This window comes from Zeus faber (assembly GCF_960531495.2).
Source record: "Zeus faber genome assembly, chromosome: 18".
NCBI lineage: Eukaryota > Metazoa > Chordata > Actinopteri > Zeiformes > Zeidae > Zeus > Zeus faber.
Window position 1 is genome coordinate 1,362,684 of NC_137210.1, and position 27,139 is coordinate 1,389,822.

The 27,139-nt window shown below is 43.0% G+C and overlaps 1 protein-coding gene across 1 annotated transcript in view; it reads right to left on the minus strand.

Annotated features, from left to right (window-relative positions):
* Positions 1-27,139, minus strand: part of epha6 (eph receptor A6) — a gene marked incomplete at both ends in the record, with an annotated part of 290,917 nt that overhangs the window by 223,017 nt on the left and 40,761 nt on the right. Inside the window, one exon of the mRNA XM_080019501.1 lies at positions 14,798-15,461. Within this exon, the coding sequence (XP_079875627.1) occupies positions 14,798-15,461 (664 nt within the window). The remainder of the gene's footprint in view (positions 1-14,797; positions 15,462-27,139) is intronic.

Below are 27,139 nucleotides of genomic sequence, written 5' to 3' on the forward strand. Positions count from 1 at the left end.
CCATTCCTGCTTGCCAAACCTGGAACAGCTGACCATCTCATGCCGTCCATTCTACCTCCCACAAGAATTCAGCACGGTCATCATCGCAGCCGTTTATATTCCACCGCAAGTGGACACCGACACAGCGCTATCGGACCTCTATGATGTGTTGTGTGGACTTCAGAATGAACATCCGGACGCGGCTGTGATGGTGGCTGGGGACTTTAACAGGGCGAACCTTAAAAAGGTTCTGCCTAATTTCTATCAACACATCATGTGTGCTACCAGGGGAGAAAGAACTTTGGACCACTGCTACACACCATACAAGAACGGATACAAGACCGTCTTGCTCCCTGCTTTCGGGAAATCAGATCATTTCGCGATCATTTCACTGGTTCCTGTTTACAAGCTGTGCATCACGCGTGAACCAGTGGTGATGAGGGACATAAAGCGGTGGTCGGACAAATCAGAGACCGCGCTTCAAGACGCTCTAACTGACGTAGCATCGGACATGTTACAATCAAATTCCAGTGACGTCAGCAATTTACGGAAGTAGCTGTGAGCTTCATAGCTACATTAACAGACAGCATCATTTCCACAGTGAAAGTTTGGATATTTCCGAACCAGAAACCGTGGGTCAATACATTTGGGCGCTCTGAATGCTCGCACGGCCGTTTACAACGATGGTCTTGTATCACAATTACAAAGCAGCGTCATACAACATGCGGAGGGCGGTGAAGGACGCCAAAAGGACGTACGGAGACACAGTGGAGCTACAGATAGAGCAACGGAACACCAGATGCTTGTGGCAGGGGTTGCGGACTATTACTAACTACAAGAGCAGCCCCTCCCCAGCCACAAGGATGGACGCCTCCCTGGCCAACGAACTGAACTCCTTTTTTGCGCAGTTTGGGTGTGGCAACAACAACGCTAGCTTGCTGGCTAATTGGAGTTACATTGCTGGGGATGGGCACGCACTCTCAGTGTCAGAACATGACGTCAGGAGGGCCCTGATGCGTGTGAACACCAGTAAAGCTGCGGGCTTAGATGGCATATCTGGCCGAGTACTGAAGACCTGTGCTAACCAGCTAGCCCAGGTGCTCAGTATGATATTCAACGCCTCCCTGGCTGAATCGGTGGTCTTGTCCTGCTTCAAGAGGTCCATCGTCGTTCCTGTCCTGAAGATCACCTCTCCTGCCTGCCTAAATGACTACAGTCCGGTGGCCCTCACATCAGTGGCTATGAAGTGTTTAGAGAGGCTGATAAGGATTACATCTGCGCCTCCCTCCCCCGCACCGGCCGAACAGATCCACAGATGACGTGGTCTCCCAGGTACTGCCCACCACGCTCATGCACCTGGATAGCTAGAAGGGGAACTATGAGAGACTGCTGTTCACAAATTATAATTCAGCTTTCAATACCATAGTCCCCATCAGACTGGCTGTCAAGCTGCGGAAGCTAGGACTGAGCACTCCGCTGTGTGCCTGGATCCTGGACTTCCTCACAGCCCGGCCCCAGGTGGTTAGGATGGGGAGGCACATGTCCAACTCCCTCACTCTGAATACAGGATCCCCCCAGGGCTGCCTCCCCAGCCCCCTATTGTACTCTCTGTACACATGACTGTGTGGCCAGGTCCAGGTCCAACATCATCATCAAGTTTACTGACGACAGCGTCGTGGTGGGCCTGTTCAACGACAGCGACGAGAAGGCCTACCATGAAGAGCAAGCCATAAGAACTGTCAAAGCTGATCACCAGGTGCGTTGCAAAGACCTTTCACTGCATATATGTATGTGACGAAAAAACCTCTTGAATCTTGAATCTTGAATATTGAATCTTGACCCTGGGCCTGATTTCCTAGACCCGTCCTGGGTCTAGGAATTCGGGCCCAGGTCAGTGCGTGGCTGCTCAAACCATACCATCCCCACACCACACAGGTATATTCCCTGACCAAATTAACCCCTAGTGACAGATGCATGTTGTTTTTTACCCATACCTTCTTTTCCTTTTTAGGTTTATAATAATATAACTACCATACCCATGAGGCCATCAAGATGTATAACAAAATGGTGCAACATTTTGTGATTTTGAAGTGGCTAGGGTTAGGGTTTAAAAGGTTTATAAATAATTGTGTAAATATTACGCAATGTATATAATAATTTGTTTTCGCTCCTTTAGAAGCCACGATTCTGATATCAAGCTTTATTAAGAAAAACATGTTTAATTTGCAATGTCATGGAGAAGTACTAGACTACCCACACACCTATAGTGTAACAGCCACGTCTCTATGCCCCCGTTCCCACTGGCACTGAAAGCCCTAACTCCACTGGCAATGTTCCATATTGCTGTATTGTGGGAGCCAGTATTGATGTTCCGTAAAAGTCATTCTGTAGGGGGTGGGGGGTGGTAACATGTTAGGATGTGTTTTCTTTCAGCTCCGCATCAGGATTATATTTATACAATTAAAATTTGTTTCACCATTCTACAACTTGGTCGAAGTTATAGTCACCACTCTTAGTCATACTTGCTGTGACTAACCGATCCTCAGTTAATTATTAATCATATCGAAACAATGCGGAAAGGCCAGAAGCCTAAACTAGACCAGGAAGCCCTGGACAGGGACTGAACCTTCAATGATGGATGTGCCGGTGATGGGACAAATAATAAAATAAAAATAGTAGTTTAATTGTGTGTAGTGTATTTGTTTAATTTTATGAAGTGAATTTAATGAAACAGAAAATCGCGAGCAAGCGAGTCCGTGCTTTACGAAAGTGGGAGCAAAGTTTTTCATTATATGTTGTATATCTAATATGAGTGAAGATTCAGCAACTGGATTGATTATTGCTCGCCTCAAATTTGTTCAGAAACTAATTTTAGTGGACCGGTAAGGTGAAATAAGTGAAAGTTACGGAGTAAACACAACATGGAACTCGTCCTGAAACCTCGCTAAGTGACGTCTCATCCGCGTCACCAGTGCCAGGTTCTCGGAGAGCACTTCCTAGTGCTATATATATATATATATATATAAAATATTAGTGTGCCATTCTCATCTGGTTCTATACTGTGCTTGTATAAAATAAACACAAAACATTCAGAAAAACATTCCTCTGTGCTCTCTGTGATGATTGAATGAGCTTGAGACAATGAATGACATAAAAACAACAACAAATAGCAGGGTTAGCATTGAGGTGATAATGTACATAATAGCAGTGTAAGCTTGAGAAGATTGGGTAATTCATATATTTGAGTTACCATATTTCCTCAAATACAAACAGTTACTCAAATAAAAACCAGGTCTCTAATAAATGCCGGGGGTGTGGTCAACACAAACAAATTAAGGCCTAAGCCCTACCTGAGATTAAGACCGGGGTTAAAGGAAAATCCAATGATGAACCACTGATTCCTGTTACACAGCATGTGTACAGTATGCCGGTTAAGCATAATGTAAATTTCAGCTGCTTTACTGTGGACTCTGGTCAGGGTTCAAAGGACAATATCTCAGGTAATGAGTCAGGGTAAGAGGTGAAAATCTGAACTCTCTCTCTCTGGAATGTGATTGTGTTTTTGTGAAGTAAGCACCATCTCATGGTGACACACTGCAATGGAATAAATGGCGTGTTTAAAACCGAAATTAAACACGCCCTGCCAGGACACGTGAGAAAGAGGGGGGATGCCAGACGAATGGCAACCAGCTGGGAAGTGCATTGTGGTTGGCTGGAAACTGACGAGATTTTTTTTAATACACGTGTACTGTACTTATAACATAACCCGTGTGTTGTTCTTTGAAGAGTAAATAAGTTTTTGATGAGATACATGTTAGTATTACGCTCAAGGTGTTGTAATGCGGTCTGTATTTGGAAGCAGACCCGCTCAGGGGTCCAGGTGGGTTTTGTTTCATATGTGTTGCTTGTTTGTGTGTCATCTGTTTATTGTAATTTCCCTGCATGCAATCCAATCAATTCTACAATACAATGTGAAGTGAAACCTGTTAAATAAGAAATTTATGACAAGCCCATATGTTATTGTTCAAGGAAATTGAGATATGACTGGAATAGCACATAAAGTACCAGGTAGCACATCATTCATTAGCTGGAACATAAGAGGGACAGACAATTTGGTCAAACGCAGTAAAATATTTGCCCACTTAAAATCTCTTGGCCCAGATATCATATACCTTCAGGAAACTCATCAAAAGCTCAGCAACAAAGCAAGACCTAAGAACAACTGGATTGGCCAGATCTTTTACTCTAATTTCAATTGTAAAGCAAGACGAACCATTCTAATTAGAAAAGGGTTTTCATTTTATGCCACCAATGTAATTTCAGAAATGGTGCTATTTGGTGTAGCTCAGGAGGTACCTGGTCGTCTAGTAATCTAAAGGTTGCTGGTTCGATCCCAGGCTCCTCCTTCTAGCATGCTGTAGTGTCCTTGAGCAAGACACTTAACTCCTAATTGCTCCTGATGGCTGCGTCCGTCGGTGCTTGAATAATTGTAAGTCGCTTTGGATAAAAGCATCTGCTAAATGTAATGTAATGTAAAATGAAGGTATGTCATCCAGCAAAGGCAGTAACACAGTGATAAGTTACCTGCACCACTTCTTCCAAGACTATGGTCTTGGGGAGACCGAGGTAGACTTTCACTGTGACAACTGTAGTGGACAGAACAAAAACAAGTTCATGCTGTGGTACTGTGCTTGGCATATACTCCATAAGCTGCACCATCGCATGGATCTAAATTTCCTGATAGCAGGCCACACCCAGTTTTCGCCAGACTGGAGCTTTGGACTTATCAAGCAGCATTTCCGAAAGACGAGGATGAACACTGAAATTGCAGCAGCTGTTCAAAACAGCACGGTAAAGACAATCAACATCCCTTAGCTAGTGGGGAAAGAGGATGGCACAGTGCTGGTGCAAAGCTTCAACTGGCAAGAACACCTGAGCCCATACTTCAGACCATTGCCACAGATCAAGCAATACCAGCACTTTCGGTGAGTAGTGCATCACTGTCTTGTGCATAAACTGCAAGTCATGATTCTACAAAGCTTTAACTAATGTTATAGTGAAAGAAATAAATGTATAAATACAATTTTTGGATTTAGGTTCTATTTCATGTCTTCCAGCTTTGATGCCAAGGATTCTGGTGTGGTTGCAGCCAAGGTGTCTTCTTGAGGCGAGGAGACAGATTCTAGCTGCTCCGTGACGTCCTTGCCCTGCCCCCCAGAGATGCACTTCCTGTTATGCCGCCACCTGGACTGGACAAAGCCAGACAGAGCTCCCTGTTTCACAAGATCAGAGAGTTCTGTGATGGCGATGCCCAGGACATCACCCGCCCAGCTCCACCAGTCAAAAGAGGTAGCCCCAAACAGGCTGTAAGAGTGTAGCTGGGGTAGGGTTGGGGTTAGCCCACATAATAACTACAACAACTTTGAAGGTATTTGGCATACGCATATATATTTAATGACACACCGAGGCTGATATACGGAGACTCATATTATTGATAGACTCTACATTTTGATGTGTTGTCCGCAATTTTAAACTCCTAAATAATTCTAAAAGTGGAATTGCAAAAGTGGAAAAACATGTATATTCTTACTGTTAAATAAAAGCCTTTTTAAAACAACAGATCGTGTGTGTCGATGACGCAGTTCAACATTCCCTCAAAACACAAGAACAATGAAGAGTGCCCAATTCAGCAGGGTGTCAAGTGCCCATTCAACAGGGTGTCAAGTGGCCATGTGACAAGTAGCGATGCGGCTTTGTTGGTCCTCCAATGCATTTGCATTGTGGGAGCTGGCTGAATGAAGCCAAGTGTTGGGGAAAATTTGAGGGTGATTATCTCAGAAACACAGCTTTGTCACTAACAAATCATAGCTTTAGAAATATTTGCTTGATTTGCACACGTGACACCTTTTTTTAAGCTCTGATTCTTCACTTTCAAATGACGTGAAAAAAAGCCAAAAGCCACCAAATGTAGAAATGTAGAACTGACATACTGGATTACCACATTTGCAGATAAGAAGGGGCCTCTATGCTCAACCATGGAACTAAAATCTAGCCTTCCCATTTCTCCAGTTTCGTTGTTGGCTTCCTCACTACCTTTGCATTCAAAAACCTAGAATTTAAATCCCGTGGTGCTAAACTCTGGACCCAATTTAGAAAACACTTTGGTTTTACAAGAACAACTTACTTCTCTCCGTTAACATTCAATTATGTCCTTCCACAATAACTATTAGACTCAGCATTTAAGGCCTGGCATAGATGTTTATTGGTTTTCTTCGTTGATTTATTTGATGATATTTCATTCAGATCATTCACCTCTCTGTGTCAAGACCATTAAACTCCTAATAGTAACTATTAATTAAATAGTCACTGTTAATTCAAATACCAAAAGTGCAAAGGGCAAAGCTGGGAAATAGTTTTTTCTTTGACTGGTTCCTGGAATGTTATTATCATTAACCTATGTTATTGTTGCTGTCTCTGTTGTTGTTGTGTTTTTCTTATTTTGTTTGTGTCTTATCTTGTCAAGCGCTTTTTCTTTATTTATTATTATTATTATTTTATTAATCTTTATTTATTTATTTTTCCTAATATGGCCCTGGAGGGGGGGGGGGGTAATAAGTCAGTATATTCATGTAAACTTATTCCAACCTGCATATATTTTGTATTGTGAAAATGTAAATAAAGTTGTAAAAAAAAAAAAAAAAAAAGTAATCCTGTAAATTTTCCACTCTCGACCGAGTAAAATTTCTGGGAAAATGTCGTTATGGATGTAAATGAAAGTGTGTGTGAATGGAGACAGTAACATTGACAGTAACATTGACAGTAACAAGCACGTAAAGTAGAGGTGGGGCCAAATTTGAGCAAAGTACAAATAGTGGGTTTCTCCAAATATTTATTTGTACAAATATTTAAGAAACAATTTGTTTTTGGAAAAAAAAAACGGAAAAATTGCTAGTCCTATAATGAGACGAGAAATTGATGAGAAACTGAAACACGACGAGAAACTGAAACATGTCCAGTCTCTACGGAGACTGTTTTTTATATTCTTAAATTGTATTACTTTAATTCTTAAAAATGCCACTCAGACCCTAGACATGTCTTTCACCTTTAGGAATGGAGAAGGGCTCTACATGGTGTATGTGAGTTCGGGAAGTAGAAAGTGCTTTGACTTCGGCTGCACCGGAGCGTGGTAGAACAGGTGCATAATCACAATGATTTAATAACATTGGGTTAGGGTTTTTGCATCTGGGGACGGGGGCTATGTCCCGGCTCTGTCAGCAGAGGGAACAGAGTACGTCTGGGACGAGAGATGGGGAGGTGGAAACCGAAGCGCCGGTCTCTGAGAGCCTAGAAAAAAATGAAACCAATTCAGATTGTGTGTCCGTTGCCGACAGATTGTCCAAACGATTGCATCTACACAAGACATAATGTTCTAACCCTAACCCATTACGTACTGTATCCATAACAGTCATCTAATGTGCGAACAGAGTCCATACGGAACTTTTCCATAAAGGAGGCCAATATGTGAATGACTACCTACTGTCTTTGCCGGATAACTTTTAACCAGCAATGTTATGGATTCCATGTTGGAAGGGGGCTTAAGATTGGTGGAACTCGCTGTTACCATGGACATATTGACCGCACTGGCTGATGGGTACATTCAAATTTCAGCAAGGCATGCATGCGAGCTATACATACAGTATATCATAAATGCTGACATTTATTTACAGTCAAAATGTATCTATGAACGAAATTCATACTGAGGGTATGACCCTATATCCCCATTCTCGCCCAACCTTGAATAGGCCATTGAATAAATTAATTTTGAAGAGCACAAAAATGCGAAGCCAGGATCCTACTATTTTCTTTTTGTGCTAGACACAACAAAATAAAAAACCCGTGCATTTTAAATTTTAATCGTAATTCAGGAATTCAAAATTTGGCCAGTAGGGCAGAGTCTTGGTGTGCCTGGGTGGGGTGTGAAACCATCATATTGTTGAAGTGACGACGACCGGGAATCAGTTAAACATTGTAAATCGTTAATTAAGATTAAGGTTAAATTGCACTTAACATGGGAGGGTGGAGATATGTGTAACATTGCCATCGGCATGCTGAAATGCACATACTGTAAATTAAGAGTGAATGAAAGCAATGAATGTATCTGTGCAGGATTTAACTCAGCCTTGAGGAGCTTCTTCAAAAATAGTATTGTCTGACTGTTAAACTAGCGTGGCATCACGCATATGTCCAGGTGCAGCTGCTGTTGTCGCTTGGCTAGTAATATGCACTTGCACTATGCACATATCTAAGTGTTTTCTTGAGAAACAATCTATCACATGTAATTTTATTGACACTAGGCTTCAAACCATTGTGATTCATCTGATATTAGAGTGAATAGAATCAGTGTCATTAACTTAACATTAACTTTAACTTTGAAACTTGAATAAACTCGAGGAGAGGAGCAGACCATCCATTTGCTTCCATCGAGATTTATTGCAAAACCATTATAACTGCCAGATCTTCCAGAAAAATCAATAGCTATAAAAAAATATATATATATAATATCACCGAAAAAATACTTTCACTACAAATTGTGGAGTTGTTCTGTTGTCTGGAAAAAGAGACGTCACTACAACTTCATCATTTATTTGAGCGTAATATTGATATCTGTGACTGTAAGATTGAGAAGTGATAATGGAAGATGAAAGCCTCCCATTTCTTGGGCTTCCGGTCAGGTAGGAAATTAAATTGTATGAGAGGGTCTCTGTAATTACCATGGAAATAGGGAGTGATAGAGAGAGAACATGGCTGCTCTAGAAAACTCTGGTTATTCATTTTGGGGTGGACACATTCAGATTACCAGCCATGAGCGATGTCACTAAGGGCTACCAATCAAAATGGCTTGCAGAATTCCCTTGCAGGAATTTCAGAGTTCACCTATTGGAATACTCCTGCGATGAATTCTAACCACAGCATATATCTGCAAAACATTCCAATTTAGTTCTTATTAACAACGTACGTTGCCCGATCTCTTCACAAGAGAAAGAAAAGCATTTAAATATGTTTCCATCCTGCAAGTTTGAGACGAGAGTAGTAGGGAGTAGGGAAACTTGTTTTATTTACTTAGAGTAAAATAAGTCCCTGGCTCAGTAACTGCGCACTACAAGAAAGAAACCTGTTGTGAGTTATCTCCAGCTGGTGATCAAGGACCACCTTTTCATCCTGCCCCAATGCATGGACACTCAAGCTTTCATCCTGTGAATGGATAAGGGATTAACACCCAATTGTGAGCAAAATCGCTGGCTCTAATTCAGAGAACAGATTGAAGGTGGAGCAGGAAGCCTGTCTTTATGTTTCCTCACCTGAGAGGTAAAGCTCTCAATTCAGACATCGCTTCTGCATCAGTGGTTTCACACTAGCAGCCGTTGCACCTTATCTCTCCTCTCGGAGTAAATAAGGCTTCACAAATAAGGCTTCACAAGCTAGGATTTAAGCGTTTGCCTGCCTAATAGTATCGCACGCCAGCTTGCTCTCGGGGGGTACGAAGGGGAATGCATTCAAAACTATAAAGGTGTTCTCCAAAGTCTTGTTTCCTTCTCAGTCTGCTAGAGTAGAGTTGGCATTTCGGAGACTTTGGCCTGTGATTCTGGAAATACACCACCAGTAAAAAAGCGTGTTAGCGTCCAGAAAATATTTTTTTTTTATTTTGACACAAATTGGCTGCAAATACAATTTCAAAAATCATTTGGATAGGCTTTAGAAAATATACCTTATATTAATTAGGAAAATAACTTTTTAAAAGTGAACAGACAACATTTATTGCCTTCCATTCTGGAGGAAGAAATCCCCAAGATATCTTTCTTATTTTAAGAATATAATGTAGTGAAGTGTTTTATGAGATAAATTTATGATTTTTAGGATAATTTCTATCACTATTTTCTATTTGTGGTGTGCTGTGTGGATGGGATGGTTTGAGCAGCCACACATCTAGTTGATTGGATCAGGATGACTGCATCCCAGTTGCTCATTGGTTGGGCTAACGAGCAGCAGGTTAAAACCCGCATCCACACACACACTCAGGATAGGAGTCCTGTCAAGACATGTTCTATCTGCTCATTGCTAATTCCACCTACCCTCCTCTCTACAATAAACTGATGTTTACAACCCATCGTCGTCTGTGTCTCTGTGCCGTAGGGCCCTGAAAACGCCACTTGGCCACTATTCTTTTAAGTAAAAGGTATTTTATATATTTATATATTTTTTGCAATTTAACGGTTCAACCTCACAGGCTGAACAACTTTTTCAACTCCTTCTTGCACGCATTTAGTTAATATTTATTTTCTTAAAAGCAAGGAAAAAAAACATCAAAGAAAGCCAGCGCCAATAAATGAAAATATGCAGGGCAAGGTTCATATCATTTATGAAATCAAAATTACTCGATTATTTGATTGAAGGAAAGAATAGAGAATTAAATTCCAATCCCTCCATTTGTGTCTGAAATTATCATTTCACATCTTAAATATCTTAAATATCCTGCTCTCTTCATATGCTCTTGAAGTAACCAAACAGTTTTATATTTCTATATAGACCGAATTGCCCCCTACGAGTCCATAGTTGAATATTTCACATGGATGCTGAAGAGACCAAGGTCAAAGCAGCACCAACGGCACTGAGGTGAGATGTACACTGAAGGGAGAATTCACAAAAGGATTGCGCGACTTTTGCGGCCGCTTAACCTGCACAAATAAGACAAAAAGCAACAGTGTAATTCTCAAACCACCCGCAAATGCACCCCTAACTGCGCTGTCACACTAATAGCGTCTTAGTGACCTGGTGCTATTTGACTCACACGTATTTTAGGGTCACATTTCGAAACTTGACATTTTTGTTTTTCGACATAATATGAAAGTATAGAATCAGAAATTCAAAACAAGATGTCTCTTGTGAGAATCAAGCAAATATTTTCGAATGTTGAATGACTTTATATTCAGGTTTTGAAAACAGGCTTTTTGAAAAAGCATTTTAGAAATCAGGTGTTAAGAAATTAGAAGCGTTTATAGACTTGTGCAACACAAAATACCCATCCAGAAACACAATTAGTGCTTTAAATGGTTACACATGGATAGTCCTGTACTCCTTAAATGAATTAATGAAGAATATGTTTTTTCTGAAATAATATTTGAATCATTAATTCACAAAAATATTGGAAAATGCATTATTCAAGTTAATCCTTTAACTTTAAGTTTTAGTCTAATTTATTTCATTCAAAGTTCATGCTCACTAAACTAGCATGACCCCTCTATTATTCTGTACTTTCTAAACATTCCTATTTCCTAACTGTATTGTTTTATAACAATAACAGTTTTTAAAAAAGTGGTCCATTTCAGATCGCCCGCATGAAAACCTATAACCAACTGGGAGGACCCTGCAATTTTTATTTTGGGAAGTGTGTTGTGTTTTGTGGCAGTTCCGCGATATAATTGAGAGCTTCTGCCACCCTCTTCTTGTAATCCATAACAACGCAGAGATTACGTTTTCATGGAGAAGTGACATTTCTTGCTTCTGGTGTTTATTTGTTGTTGTTTCTTTAAAACATTGATTACACCTCAATACTGTCCTGGTTAGAACCCTCTCCTTTTCTCCTTCATTTACTGCCATAACTATGACAGGAAGAGGCCAATTGCCAGTTTTGCTGGACTTAATTAACTAGATTAATTTATTTGTAACTTTTTCGATACATGTTGATGTCTGATGTTTATGCTTTTCTGTGTACATGTTGTTTCTTTCTTTCATTTAAGTTTTTTCCATGTAACTCATCTAATTCTGATGGAGCATGTAGCCTTGATGTTTTAATATTTATCTAATATTTAGATATCAAACTCAGTTATGAAAATATGTTGAGGTATAGAAAACAACTTGAGGAACAAAAATCCACTATAAGATCGTTTTGGACTAGGAATTTTCAGATGTTTTTCCACGCATAGCCAACAGTACAGCGCTAAGTATGTATTTAAATAAGGTAATATGCATACATTTGCCGGACAATTGGCCCCTTTCTATGCAAATGAGCCTTATTGTAAAAAAAAAAGTCCAATTTAAACACGCTAATAGCCACACGCAGTTAGAGTGAAATTATTAGCTTCTTCCGAGAGTTGGTGGTAACTGAAGTGCGAATAACGCTTGTAAAATAAATACTTTGCCACATGAATACTTGCAATCTGATGCAAAACAAGGGCAAATTGCAGCTGCAAAACTTCATGGCCATATTTGCTCTGTGATATAATTAGAGCAATATATTTTGTGAATCGGACATTGAGATGACCAGATAGCGGGTGCAATTGATGCGCAATACATGGTGCTATTAGCGCTAGTGCTATTATTCTTTGTGAATCGCCCCTGAGACTTTGATGCTCCCTTTCCCGTACTGACCACTCATGGGCTCTGCAGAAATGACTGGCGTGGAGACAGAGCAGGGTCAATAGAAAATGTGAAAAACTTCAGGCAGCAAGGTGTGTCAAGAGACATCAAATGCACCATCATAAAGATCGGCACACTGACAAAATCACTTCATTTAGCAAGTAGGTGCTTTAGTACTTTGTAGTTTCCGGCTCGTTACTTACAGTAATTATGAATGGGAATACTTATGGCACATTTCATAGAGGTGCTAAATGAACGGTCAGTGCAGTGGGGTTTAATTGAATTTCAGGGTACTGGCTGTCTTTTGCAATGTCTCCTTTTCAAAAAAAAACAAAACCCTTCCCACAATCAATTGTCACTGATTGTATTAAAATGTCTATCTCGAAGAGGACATGGAGAACTTATCCGTGGCCGGATGCGTCCCAACAGCCCGACAAAAACACACTCTCAGAGCTAGTTTTCCTGTTGTTCTTTAGATGCCTCGTCCTGCTGCACAATAAAAAATGTGAAAGAATAGGTAGGGATGCTTCATTTTGGGTGTAGTCCAGCTCTAATCATAGCTGCACCCCTGACCTGTTGATTGTAATGCAGCTGTGGGTGCAGCTGGGGAAGCTCGGAGGCCAGTGACGGAGCAGGAATTACAATAAGTATAAAAAGAACAGCTGGCTCGAAACAGTCGGAGGGGGAAAGAAAGCCTTGTCTGGTCTTTATTTATTTATATTTCTTTAGGTATCTGTCACTGAAACCACTGCATCTCGCCAAAATGGGAGTGAATCGGTGTATGAACAACCATCCCATCCCCCAATCAGATGCAGATGAATCGTCCACTTTGTGATCTCAGCGATTCACGGTTCTCTTATTTTTCCTTTCTGGCCATTCTTGTCTTGATGTCTTCACCCTGAAAGTTTCGACATTTTTCCTCATTGTCACCTTATCTGTAGAATTCAATGTCTTGTGAATTGTTTTAATAAAATGTTAAGACTTATCTTCCGACTAATCTAATAAAGATTAAAGATTACCTAACCACATTGTTGATTCAAGTTTTCTTTTTTTTCCTGAAAAATTTTTTTTTTTTTACTTCTCTTTTGATAAGGATTTTTTTTTCAGTGTGGAAAGGTACAATACAAGGCCCATTTGTGGAGACATGCACACGCATACAAAAAGCTACTCAAGCAATATCAAAGTGTTAGATCGCTCCTAATCGCACATCTCACAAGCAGTGTTTTCAACTCACGGTGACAGAGGAGAGAGAGAGAGAGAGGAGGGGGGCTTGGCCTGTGAAATTATGACGAGAGAGAGAGAGAGAGAGAGAGTACTGCCTTTATCTTATCCTTCATCAAAAAACTTTATACAATACTATTTAATACGCCATACATTGTTCTTGTCTTGCTGTTAATGTTTCCGACCAAAACTTTCAACTCCAGGTCACGGAAATAGTCAATTGAACATATTTTCATATTCACGCTACAAAGTTGCACCACATACTGTAGATATTAGCAGCACTAATTTGAAGCATAATATCAAGTTCAATTAAACATTTAAACATGAGTGAACCACCCACGTTACTCTGCAAACTAGGCTTGGCTCAAGGCTGTCAAAAGAATAGGGCAGTTCCTAAGGTTGCCAGATTTTCAATTGTTAAGAGATCACAAAACTCAAATATAACATGGAAATTGTTCCTTTGAATTTGTTATTTCAGATCTGGTTACTATTTCGCTTAAATCCGTTCAAATGGCTATCTAGCTAGCTGGTGGACGCATCAATCCACCAGGAATTGGCAGTGTGAGATTCCCTTCACGCGTCCTTGTGAACTAGGCGATACCGATTCCTAAGCTAAATACATGTAGAGGCTTAACATTCCACCAAGTCCACTAACCATAAACAGTATAACACAAATTACAAAAGCAAAATTAACCATCTACAGTGAAAATGATAGCTTCTTCCATTTTCAACTACCGCACCTTCAGTCAATGCAGTTTAACTATTGTGTACATGACTGTATATTTGACTACATGTGTCAAAGTCCTCCTAACTTCAACTGTGTTCAAAGGTGTTGCATCAAATTGACTTTGCAGCTTCAAGAAAATCCATTGGTGGCGACTAATGCATTTTGTTGAATCAAATTCGTTGGGCAATATTGCTTCTCACAAATCCTTGTGTGACCTTAGACATTGGAATATTTTAGTATTCTCTATGAAAATATTGATTGTTTCAATCAATCAAAGGACTCATTAGACCAAAGGAGGCAGGTAGATTTAGAAGTAGTAGACATACAGTAGAATAGGGAAGGGGTTTGAGGAGGCTTGAGAATGAATAAGGCAGAGTGAGAGGGGTGAAGGAACAGGGCAAAACACAATCAAGTTTGATGCAAAAACACAGACAAGGGAATAAGAAGGGAACTGACCAACGCAAGAGCCGTCAACCTCCTCGTAGCCCATGCTGCAGACGCACCTCCCAAGGGGGACGAGCCAGTCACCATCGGCTCCGCAGTATAGCTTTGGCGGGTCCCTCTCCTCTGCATGCTCGATGCATGCCCCCCTCACCTCCACCAGTGACGATGAGTCCACCCGCGGCACGGTATCCGGGAAGGATGCCAGATTCCTCAGAGTGAACGGGCACTTCTTGTAGTACACCCGCACAGATACCAATGCAATGCAGGCCCCGATATCCTGGAATGCCAGGTAGAAGCCCTTTCTGTTAATGGGCCCCACCTCGCGTACCTCTGTGTTGAGTTTGAGAATCCGGTCGCCGAGGTCCATCTGGGTGAAGCTCTCATCTGCAGCGATGGTATCTATCTTGGTGTACTGGGAGGGTTTGAATTTGACGCCGTGGGCCTCATCTGACTCATAGTAGAAGAGGTTGAAGGTCTCCTTGCAAGTGCCTGACACCCAGGGGATGGAGTTGCAGTCGCGCAGGGTGAAGCGCAGCTCCACGTACACCTTCTGTGCAGCCTGGCGGAAGATCCAGTTGGAGCGCAACCAGTTGTTCTGGTTGGGCTCCATCACATGGCACACCTGAAAGGTGTGAATGGGACGGTTATGCTCATCCATCTCCGTGATAGCATCCCACTGCACAAGAAGAAAAGGATATAAGGAGGTGGTGGAGAAGAGAGATGGAAGAAAGAAGCAAAGAGTTTGTTATCGCCTGAAACCTTGCTTTTACAGTAGCTAAAATCAATATTTATAGCTCAGCAATTTGTTCAGCTCAGCAGAGACACATAGAAACAGGCTTTTTATGTACAAATGTCCAATCAATCATCAAGGAGGCAGGGATGTGTTTGAGCAAACAGAGCAACCAAAAGATACATAAAAAGTATTTTTCTCTGACCTCCCCCAATGATGCATTCTTGGGTAGGCAATTTGAGGGAGTCACCACCCCTAAAATCTCCAAGATCACATAATCAGGTGAACGCCCTGTGTGAGGTCACAGGGACACCCATGTCCTTGCCTCAGGGATAAAACGGTGAATGTCATTTTGTTTCAAAGCCCTAATGGTTCCTTTTACCTGACTCTATGGGTAGGGGCCATGCAGTTAGGCTCAAGCAGTTGCAGATAAAATGTAAAAATAAGGGTTTATTTACCCAAAAACAAATGAATTGAGCCAAGGGTCACAAATCGAAAAAAAGAGCAGAGAGGTTTATATACTGTGTTAATACTTAATCTTCTACTCATCTTATAATATCTTTATATATTAACATACAACTGTGTGGTTGATTAGTTCAAGTGAGATAACATAATTAAACAAGAATAAATTAAATTCAGATAACATAATAAATTAATAAACATCTAATTGTAGGAGGACATCTTCCCTAACCACAAAATTGGGGGAATTGGTACATTACATAAAGTGATTATGAAGCATGAAAAGCTACTTGTTATGTCATTGATCTGAATGATATTATGTAAATATACTGTGTACCTAAACTTGCATAAAGTTAAATTAAAGGGATACAGCAGTTCTTTGGGAAAATTCAAATGAGAAGTATATACCAATTTCATCCCTGCATGAACGAGGTAGTGACAGGCTGAATGCTAACTGTGTTAGCTCAATGCATGGATCCAGAGGAAATCAACTAACATAGCTCATAGGAAATAAACCTTCCAGCATTTCAACTGCTGAGTTATTTAAGTGATTCGTCTTGTATCTTTTTGACGGGCAAAAATAAAAAACATAAAAACACAATCTTAGTTGTTTAAAAGCAGATACATTTTGAACTATGAGTATCCCTTTGAGGTTGTTGCTGTAATTTCTTGTAATGCAGGCTTCCAATCGGTTGTGCGCAACCGCCCCCCATACCCCTTCTCCAACCCCCCATTAGCTACAAGACTCACCAAACCCTTTAATCAGTGTAACTTTTCTTCCAGGCACGCAAGGGTTGCATTTGCAGGTTCGGGTGAAAAAAGGGGCAATGGTGAAGCTAATAATGAATCCTAACAGAATAATTTCTCAGCCGCAGTTCTGGATTTAAAAGCGTTTGCCTCGCTAACCTTTGCTTTTCGGTCTCTCTCTCTCCCTCTCTCTCTCCACCAAACGCACTGTCTCCCTATTTGGTCTAATTAATACCAGGGAAACATGTTCTTTACCAACAAACGCAGTCTGGAGAGTCAGGGGAGAGAGAGAGAGCGAGAGAGAAGGAAGATGGCAAATTTTCCAATTTTATTTGCCTGATAAGCTTCCACATTTAATAAGTTGCCTTGTGCTAAGTTAAATATTACCTCACGATGAGAGTGGTTATCAAAGCCTAATGTTTGCTTTTGCACGCTCATTATGCTTTTTAATAATATGTTCTAATTCAATCACCCACAGATGACACGCTTTAATCTGCTCTTCCCTCAAGGTGCCACTGTAATCATAACATAATTACAGTAAAACAAATTGATTTTGATTAGCTGTTATATAGGCTAACCTGTGTGTGGCTACGTGAGATGAATTCGAGGTGATAATGTCTTGCAGAGCTGCAGCTTATCGGTAAAATTTTGGTGCCGCAAATGGTGATCACATTATGGTAGCGATATTCTTTACAGGAAGAAAGAAGTTTTCTAGACCTGCTCTGAAATTATGCGGACATTACCCGGAGGAGCTGTATGTGTCAAAACAAATGTCTGAATCAGTTGGACCGGATATTAATCAGACTTCTTCTTTTTTTTTTTTTTTTTAACCTGTGCAAAGTTTTGGTTATGGAGAGCCACCCCCTCTTTGGAGAACTATTCATCATGTTTGGATCTATAAACAACTGCTCACTACTCCAAGAGGGGGAGAATCACGACGGTGAGACAAATAAACATAGAAACAAACAACATTTACACAAAAACATGAACATTGGATGACAACATGTATTGAAAAACTGAATTAGGTCCAGGAAAACTGGAACTACAACTGGTCCAATGGCCTCTTCCTGTCAAAGTTATGGCAGTAAATGAGGGAAAGGAGAGGAAAGCACCCCGGTTGCTGGGGTGCACTCCAAGCAGGGGTGCGTGTGTGCAAGTGTGCGTGCGTGAACATGACTTATCCCCATTGGTACTGGTGTAGAAGGTCGGTATTATGTTGCGGCGCCTCCAAGCAGCACAAGGGGCCACAAAGCCCCCCGAACTCCACAGCCCCGCGGACAACCCCCGCCTGCAGGAGATCCCTGGGTACCCCGCCCTGCGGCCACTGAAGACCCCCGGGCCCCCAGAGAAGCCAGAGGGCCGTGGAGCAACTCCCGCGCCCAGCCCGAGGAGCATGACCAAGTCCCACGGAGCACGAGGAGGCCCTGCGCCCCAGGGGCGCACACATACAACCAACCCCCCAAGGCACGGACCGCGGGCCCGGATCACGGCCCCACGGTGACAGACCGACACCCAGACTTCAGACTTCACCCAGCCAGCACCCAAGCAATAAGTCCTTATAATGTAGCTGCTTCGTACTCCCTTCTGCTTTCCGTTTTATTCCTCTCCACGCTTCTGTTAATATTGCTGATACATTCAGATACAGAGAGTATCAATTACTGATAAGTCAGTAGCCTTATTCGCCATCTTGGGTGTGCTGTAAAACACTGCAGCATCAGGCTCCACCCCTCGTCTAAATCAAAGAAAGTATTTTCAGGTAGTGTAAATGCGTCTGACACATCTCCAGTTGTGGTACGTGTGTGGAAGTATAACTCCGGGCAATGTCCGGACCTGATTATCCAGATTATACATTGTCCAGAGATAATGTGTGAAAGCAGTTTAGGTATCTGTCTTTGTCTCGACCTCTCCTTCGCTTGTTCTATCTTTCCATCCAATACGCCAAACCAATTTGTCTGACAATCGTCAACCTGTCAAATCAATAACAGAGAGACGGAATGTATTTAGTTACACATCTGTCACATCTATGGGCTGTGAAAACTGCACAAGTGTAATAATAAAGCATCCACTCTGATTGCCTGCAGCACCCCACCCCCACTCCGACATCTGAACACCACACACATGTACACACCTGATTTCCTCGCTCATGACTTCTTAACGCTTCAATATATGCTCCTGTAAAGTTACATGCAAATGTCTTTGTGGGGATGGAGAGAAGGGGTTTCTGGGTAATTGTAGTTTGCAGAGGCTTGCAGGGAACTACTCAATAATAATAACAATAATAATAATAATAATAATAATAATAATAATAACAGCACCTTTATTACAAAACATGTAGCTTAATGTATTTCAAGTAGAAAAATATAATTTTATCACGCAAAAAAAAAAAAAAGAAAATTGCATTAAAAGCCACACAATCAATTTAAGCAGTTAAAATGAATGGATACATTTTCTGCATTTGCTCGAAAAGCTTACAGAACCTAGAAATATTCTTTGGTAAGGTGAGGTTTAGTAAGGTGCCCCCATTTAGCAGTATACATATATAAAAGACGGCATCTCTAAATCTTCTTTTGACCGGGGTATTGTTCTTATAACTGCACAGCAGTAGAAGATCTGAGGGCTCTTGAGAGAATGTAGAAGAGCCGGGATCTTGCACCGATTTGTGTGCTCATCTGTTGAGCGGGAAAGGATATTTGATCGCATCAGGTTCGGGCACATGGATGGAAAATGGAAAAGAAATGTGAGGAATGTCATCAACAGTTTGAGAAATTGACTGGCAAAAGTCTATTTTTCTGTCAACATCATGACCATAGAGGCCACATATCTAGACTAGCTGTCCAAAGTCACTACCTGTACAAATGCGAGGGAAGAGGCAGTAAGAAATTAAAATAGAGATGGAAAAATAACTAAAAAAAATAAGCTTTTTCTTTAAAATAAAAAATAATCAGGATTACAATGTGGGTATCTTGAAAACATCTTAAAAGCCCCATCACACTAGTACTGCGAGAAACGGCTGAATAAAGTTTACTTTGTAAGCAAGAAAGACAGAAAGAAAGAAATATTTATCTTTATGTCAACATCAATGTGTATACTTGTCCACCCATGTGGGTACATTTGAGTTTGTGAGAGCTTTTCTCATTTGACATGGGTCCGTTGAGGCCTTTCATATGTCATCTCCAGCTGACACCAGCAGAGAGACAAGACTGCCATGGGATGAGCAATTTCCTCAAATGTTTCTTCTCTGTTGTTGTCAATTTGTGCCATGGACGTTCTCTCCCTCGTGTGGTAAGAACAGTGCATTGAGACGGTTGAGCCTCACTCCACCCTCTGCACAATTTTGAAAAATGCCAAGAAGGGGGGTAGGAGTGGGCTGGGGAGGGGCCGTACCTCAATTCTAAAAGGTTTAAAAAATGAGCATGGTTTCAGTTCTCCCATTTTAACATAAGGTGGTTGATAGGGATTGGACTGCCCTTTATTTCTTTTTTATATGTGTGACATAGAGAGTCACTCAGCAACACTTACATTAGTAATGCTGTAATGCTGATTAGATCACATACGTATGTAAAGAACCTTGTGATTCAAATTCACACATTTCACCAAACCCGCTTTTTACCCCCCTCCCACCCATTCAGTTTATAAGTAGCGGTGTCTGCAAAGCACAAAAGACTGCCACACACATACATTTGGAAAAAAGTTGGAGATGTTGGTGATTTGATTGATTTGGTTGAGGGGGTGGAGCAGCGAGGGCCACGCTGAACGCAGGAAAGAAAATGTGTGAAAGTGGATGAGAAGTTGCTACTTAAAATAAAGAACTTAAAATAAAGTGGCTAGCATTAGTATCAACACGAATAAGGTGAACTACTAAACCCAAAATCCAGTTTTATTAAACATTTTATCAGAAGAAAAAGCAGGAATGCAGTCACAATTTCAAGTGTCAACTTGAGGAAGGTTCCAGTTCCACATAAGGGTGTATAGGATGTGGATTGTATTAAATGTTGTGGACACTTCATTACGTCAAGGTGTATTTCTCCACTTAGTTGAGCAGTTCTCTTTTTTAGAGCCAGTTATGTGATCACTTGTCAGACAAACAGGTGGCTGAGTACACAAAGACCAATGGTTGGTCTTGTACTAAAACCAAAGAGCATTTTGGGTCATACTGTGTGCACTTGAAGATGGAATCCTGGGAAAGTGGGTGTTATACTTTATTTTATGGTTGTTGTTGTTGTTGTTGGCGACCGATATCGTACAGATGTCGTGTACAAAGTACTAATCTGTCTTCCAAAATTGTTTGGAAGACCCCACCCCCCGCCCTTTTTATCTTGGTGTGTTAGAACAGAGAACTGCGGGCCGGCCGTTCCTGCATGCCCAGCACCTCCTGTACGCAGCCCAGCGGTGGCTCCAACCAGAGGAGTGCCCCCCTTGCACCAGATCAATGAAGCGGTGGCCACCGAACAGTTTGTGGACAATCTCCCGGCCCGCACCACGAGCTGGGTAAGACGCCACCAACCATTCTCCCTCAAGCCGCCATAGCCCTCACGGAGGACCACGGGGAGGCCTACGCCCATACCAGCGCCTACCACACTGGACCAGAGAGGGGCCCACCGAGGGGCCTTCAAGGACCGCAGAGGGGCCCACGCTCGGACTCTGCGAATCGTTGAGGAACCCTCGGTACCAGCACCAGCCTCTCTTCCGTGGCCCCAGGAGGGGCCCACCTCCCGTCCCTTCACCTGCCAGAGGAAGGACAACCACCAGAGGAAGACCACCTCTTACTCTGCTCCATCCCCCCAGTCATTCCTGAGCGGCGCGGCCTCAGGAGCACCGAAAGCTGGGCAGACGCCTGGGCAGGTATGCTGGCGATGCGGAAGACCCGACCATGACTTCCAGGACTGCCCAATCATGGAGGTCGGCCAGGTTGTTCGGGTTGCCGGTCTGCCGGATCCCTCCCCCGGTCAAGAAGGGCCCTACTGTGTGCCGGTAAGGTTACAAGGTGGTAGACATCAGGCTTTGCCAGACTTGGGTTGCTCGCAGACAATGATTCAGCAATACCTGGTTCAACCAGGGGCTTTGGTAGAGTCATCTTGGGTAGATATTTGTTGTGTGCATGGGAATATTCACACATATCCGATAGGGCGGCTCGAAATTCGCTATAAGGATAAAAAGCATATGGTAAAAACTAGTGTGGGCCCAGTGTCTGCTTCATTATAGGGAAACACTTGCTTTTACTGATGTTTAACTTATAGCCTGAAAATGACCCAAAGGTTGTCAAAATTTGTAAAATATCGTCAACACAATTACCTGGGTCTGTGACACATAGCAAAAGGTCATCAGCATAGAGATACAGGATTCTTAAGTCCAATTCTATAAATACCAGTGAGTGAGTTGGGGAGGATTTGAGAGCAATGGAGAGAGGTTCCATTGCTACAGCAAAGAGCAGGGTGGAGATGGGACAACCTTGACGGCTTGCTCTGGTAAGAGGAAAGTAGTCAGACCTTTGAGAATTAGTTGTCACACAAGCAGTAGGGGCAGAGTATAAAAGTCATATTCATGGAATAAATTTAGACCCAAAGCCAAATTTTCCCAGAACCGAAAACAAATAGTCCCACTCAACCCGGTCAAACGCCTTCTCTGCATCCAACAACATAACGATTCAGCAGCTTGAGAGGTGCTAGGAGAAAACACAATATTCAAAAGTCTTCTAATGTTAGACGATAACTGCCGTCCACTGACAAACCCTGTTTGATCTTCAGGAATTATGTCTGGCAGGCAAGGATCCAAACGATGTGAAAAGACCTTCCTAGAAGTTTACATAAAATTTAACAAATGTATTTATCTCCAGCTCTCCGCCAGGTTTCCTGCTTCAATCTCCAGGGTTCTTGCCTTTCTTGAGTATAAGCGGCATTGAAGCTTGATTTAAGGTTTGGGGCAAGGATCCTTGTTCCAATGAATAATTAAACATAAACAATAATAAAAGGGCAAGTTGGTGGGAAAAGGTCTTAAAAAGTCTAAAAGTCAACTGGGAATCCGTCTGGACCTGGCACCTTTTTATTTTGTATTAATTTAAGATAATATCCTCTGACTGTATAGGATTATCCAAATCCTTCTTGTTATTGGCATCTACAGTAGGAGCCACTTGGAGAGGGCAGCTGGAACATGACAGGGTCCAAGCCGATCTGTGATTGGGGTGTGGCCGACCCATGCAGGGACAGTGTCAGATCCCTGCTCGGATCTGGCCTGTAATGATATCGCTCTCGATGACGTAATCTTGCACCAGCGCCTGGGAATGCTCCCAGGCTGCCTTTGTGAAAAAAAGAGTTCCAATGCTTTAGTTTAAAACATAAACCAACTCGGGATAATCTTGCGTTTGTTTAATGAAAAATATACATGTTTTGGAATGTAACATATGTTCTGTACATCTAATAGAACCAATATATACATCTCTGATTTTAAAGAACGAATGGTTTGAAAGAATGTGAAATATCGCAACAAATTTAATCGCTATTTAATCGCTATTATGTATTGATAAGTCCCCATATCGTGCGTTTTCGCACCCCATGAACTTTTTCATCATTCTAAGGACTTATTGGAGGAACTGTCCCTTTTATTCCACACTGCAGGAACTACTATAGCAATGATCGTTGTTCTTAAAACTCTGTTAAGAGAAACGTATTCTGCTCCTGCTCTAGGACAGGGACTGAACCTTCAGGGACTGAACCTTCAGTGATGAAAGTGCTGGTGATGGGTCCAGACCTAAGACCACGGTCCCTCGGGCTCAGTCCGCCAGGTAGAGTCACATCGCTCTGGGTGGGGACAAGCCCACGTACACTAAGCGGTAATGAAAAAAAACATGACAAATAAAAACATAAAAAAGTATTTTTATAGTCTATATATTTATTAAATTTTACGACGTTAATAACAGAAAACCGCTGCGCGAGCGAGCCTGTGCGTTACGAAAGTGGGAACAAAGTTTTAAATTTTATCTTGTAGATCTAATATGAGTGAAGATTCAGCAACTGGATTGAATATTTCTCGCCTCAAATTTGTTCAGAAACACATTTTAGTGGAATGATAAGAAGGTGAAGTCAGTGAAAGTTAAGGAGTAAATACAACACAGAACTCGTTCTGAAACCCCGTTGGATGAGGTCACATCTGCGTCACCAGTGCCAGTGCCAGGTTCTTGGGGAGTCCCCTCATGTGCGAAAAGACGTTGCGTCATATTTGGCAGGTCATAAAATGTGGGTTTTCCTAGTTACAGGCATAAAAAATGACCAACACAACTTAAGTCTGATATAAAGTGCCACTTAATACGACATTGTGCCCTCCGGGATCAGATATAATCTGTGCAGGGGATACGTCTGTTAATCAAAATAGCAGCACCCCTGAATTTGCTATTAAGAGCTGAATTAAATATTTGCCCAATCCAAGGTTTACGCATTCTGTAATGATCACTCATACGCATATGGGTGTCTTGAAGGAAAGCAATGTCAGTGTTAAGACCCTTCAGGTGCGAAAACACTCTGGATCGTGATACTGGCCCCCCTAGTCCACGGACGTTCCAACTCACCAGCATTATAGAAGACCCATCCAATACCCATACATCTCTTAATCTATTCCTATTTGGATTAACCATTGATTACATCTAAAGTAGAGAAAATATTATTGACCAGAGTAGAAGTGAGCATCCCTGTTGCATCCAGAGGATATTAACATGAAAAAACATGAAAAACCTCACAGTGCATAGCAATTATGAAAACTTTACCCCAAAAACACAAACATAAATTTGGACAATGATTTAGCTTGAAACTGATCATTTAATACTTTTTTCTTAAGCTCACCAGAAAAGAACAAGAGAAGTTGCAGGATTGGATTAAATTGGATTACACACAACCGATTTACTAAGCAGTGGATTCAGCCTCCTGGCAGTCCAGAACATACGCCATATGAACACTAGTAACAGTCAACTAGAAACACATTGTAACAGGAATTGAAAAGCAGGCAAAGTGAGACTTGGCCAACGGAAAACAGAAACATACAAATTGCAGTTAAGAAGAAACGGTGTAGGGGCTATATTTGCACCAGACTAAAAATACAATCCCCCGCTTAACCGGGGCGGGGTGGTAGTGGCAGCCGGCTGAGCAAGGAGCTCCAGGCCCCCGTGTACCCGGCAACGTATTCCGGTTCCTCCGAGGGGACCCCGAGGTGTTCCCAGGCCAGCTGGGATATATAATCCCTCCAGCGCGTTCTGGGTCCAGCCCATGGTCCCCTACCAGTTGGACGTGCCCGGAAAACCTCCAAGGGAAGGCGCCCAAGAGGCATCCTGATCAGATGCCCGAATCACCCCAACTGGCTCCTTTCGACGCGAAGGAGCAGCAGCTCTACTCCGAACTCGCTCCGGATGTCCGAGCTCCTCACCCTATCTCTAAGCCCAGCCACCCTACGGAGGAAGCTCATTTTGGGCGCTTGTATTCGTAATCTCGTTCTTTCGGTCACTACCCAAAGCTCAAGACCATAGGTGAGGGTTGGGACGTAGATGGACTGGTAAATTGAGAGCTTTGCCTTCCGGCTCAGCTGTCGCTTCACCACAACGGTCCAGTACAACGCCCGCATCACTGTTGACGCCACACCAATCCGCCTGTCAATCTTACACTCCATTTTGCCCTCACTCGTGAACAAGATCCCGAGATACTTGAACTCCTTCACTTGGGGCAGCAACTCGCATTGCTCCTCCTGAATCTGAGGTTCGACAATCGCCTGGAGCCTCCTCTCCAGCACCCCGGAGTAAACTTTCCCGGGTAGGCTGAGCAGTGTGATATGCCTATAATTGGAGCACACCCTCCGGTCTCCCTTTTTAAAAATGGGAACCACCTCCCCGGTCTGCCACTCCACAGGTACTGTACGCTACATCCACACGACACTGAAGAGGCATGTCAGCCAAGACAGCCGACAATCTCCAGAGCCTTCAGCATCTCAGGGCAAATCTCGTCCACCCCCGGCACCTTGCCACCATGGAGCTTTTTGACTGCCTCAGCGACCTCTGCCAGGCATATGGACGAGACTTGCCCAGAGTCTTCTGACTCTGTCTCTTTCCCTGAGGACGTATTGATCGGGTTCAGGAGTTCCTCAAAGTGCTCCTTCCACCGCCCGACAATATCCCTAGTCCGGGTCAGCAGTTCTCCTCCCCGGCTGAACACAGCCTGAGCCAAGCCAAGGGGCAGCCAAGCCCGAAAGGCCTCCTTCTTCAGCTTGAGGGCTTCCTTCACAGCTGGTGTCCACCAACGGGTTCTTGGGTTACCGCCACGACAGGCACCGACTACCTTCCGACCACAGCTCCTAGCAACCGCCTCTGCAATGGAGGTTTTGAATATGACCCACTCGGATTCCATGTCCCCAACCTCCCCCGGGATCCGTGAAAAATTCTTCCGGAGGTGGGAGTTGAAGACCTCGTGTACAGGGGCATCCATCATGCGTTCCCAGTTCACCCTCACTACACGTTTGGGTTCACCAGGTCTGTCTGGCAGCCTCCCCTGCCATCTGATCCAACTCACCACCAGGTGGTGATCAGTTGACTGCTCTGCTCCTCTCTTCACCCAAGTGTCCAAGACATACGGCCGCAGAGCTGATGACACAACCACAAAGTCGATCATCCATCTTTGACCTAATGTGGTCTGGTACCACGTACACTTATGAACCACCCTTTGCTAAAACATGGTGTTAGTTATGGCCAATCCATGACTAACACAGAAGTCCAATAACAAAGCACCACTCGGATTCAGATCAGGCAGGCCGTTCCTCTCAATCACCCCCTTTCAGGTTCCTCCATTGTTGCCCACGTGAGCGTTGAAGTCTCCCAGTAAAACTATAGAGTCCCTAGGCGGAGCCCCTTCCAGGACGCCACCCAGAGACTCCAAGAATGCCGAATACTCTGTACTGTCAGAGCTTTCCCCTTAGCAACTTGTAGTCGCATAGAGGCGACCATCTCGTTCACTGGGGAGAACTCCAACAGGGGCTCAGCCAGGGACTTGTGAGTGTCTGGGCAACTCTGAAAAAGGAGAGAGTCGAGGCCCCCTCCAGGAGTTTGGTTCCAGAGCCAGTGCTGTGCGTAGAGGTGAGCCCAACCATATCTAGTTGGTACCACTCCACCTCCCGCACGAGTTCGGCTCCTTCCCCGCCAGAGAGGTGATATTCCACGTCCCTAGAACTACTCTACAATGCCGAGGATCAGCACGCCCAGGCCCCCGCCTTTGCCTGCCGCCCGGCTGACATTGCACCCGACCCCAGCGCCTATCCCTGCAGGTGGTGGGTCCACAGGGTGGCGGCTCCATGGTATTTTTTCGGGGTGTGCCCGGCCGAGCCCCATGGGTCAAGGCCCGGCCACCAGACGCTCGCCGGCGAGCTACCCTTCCAGATCTGGCTTCAGGAGGGGG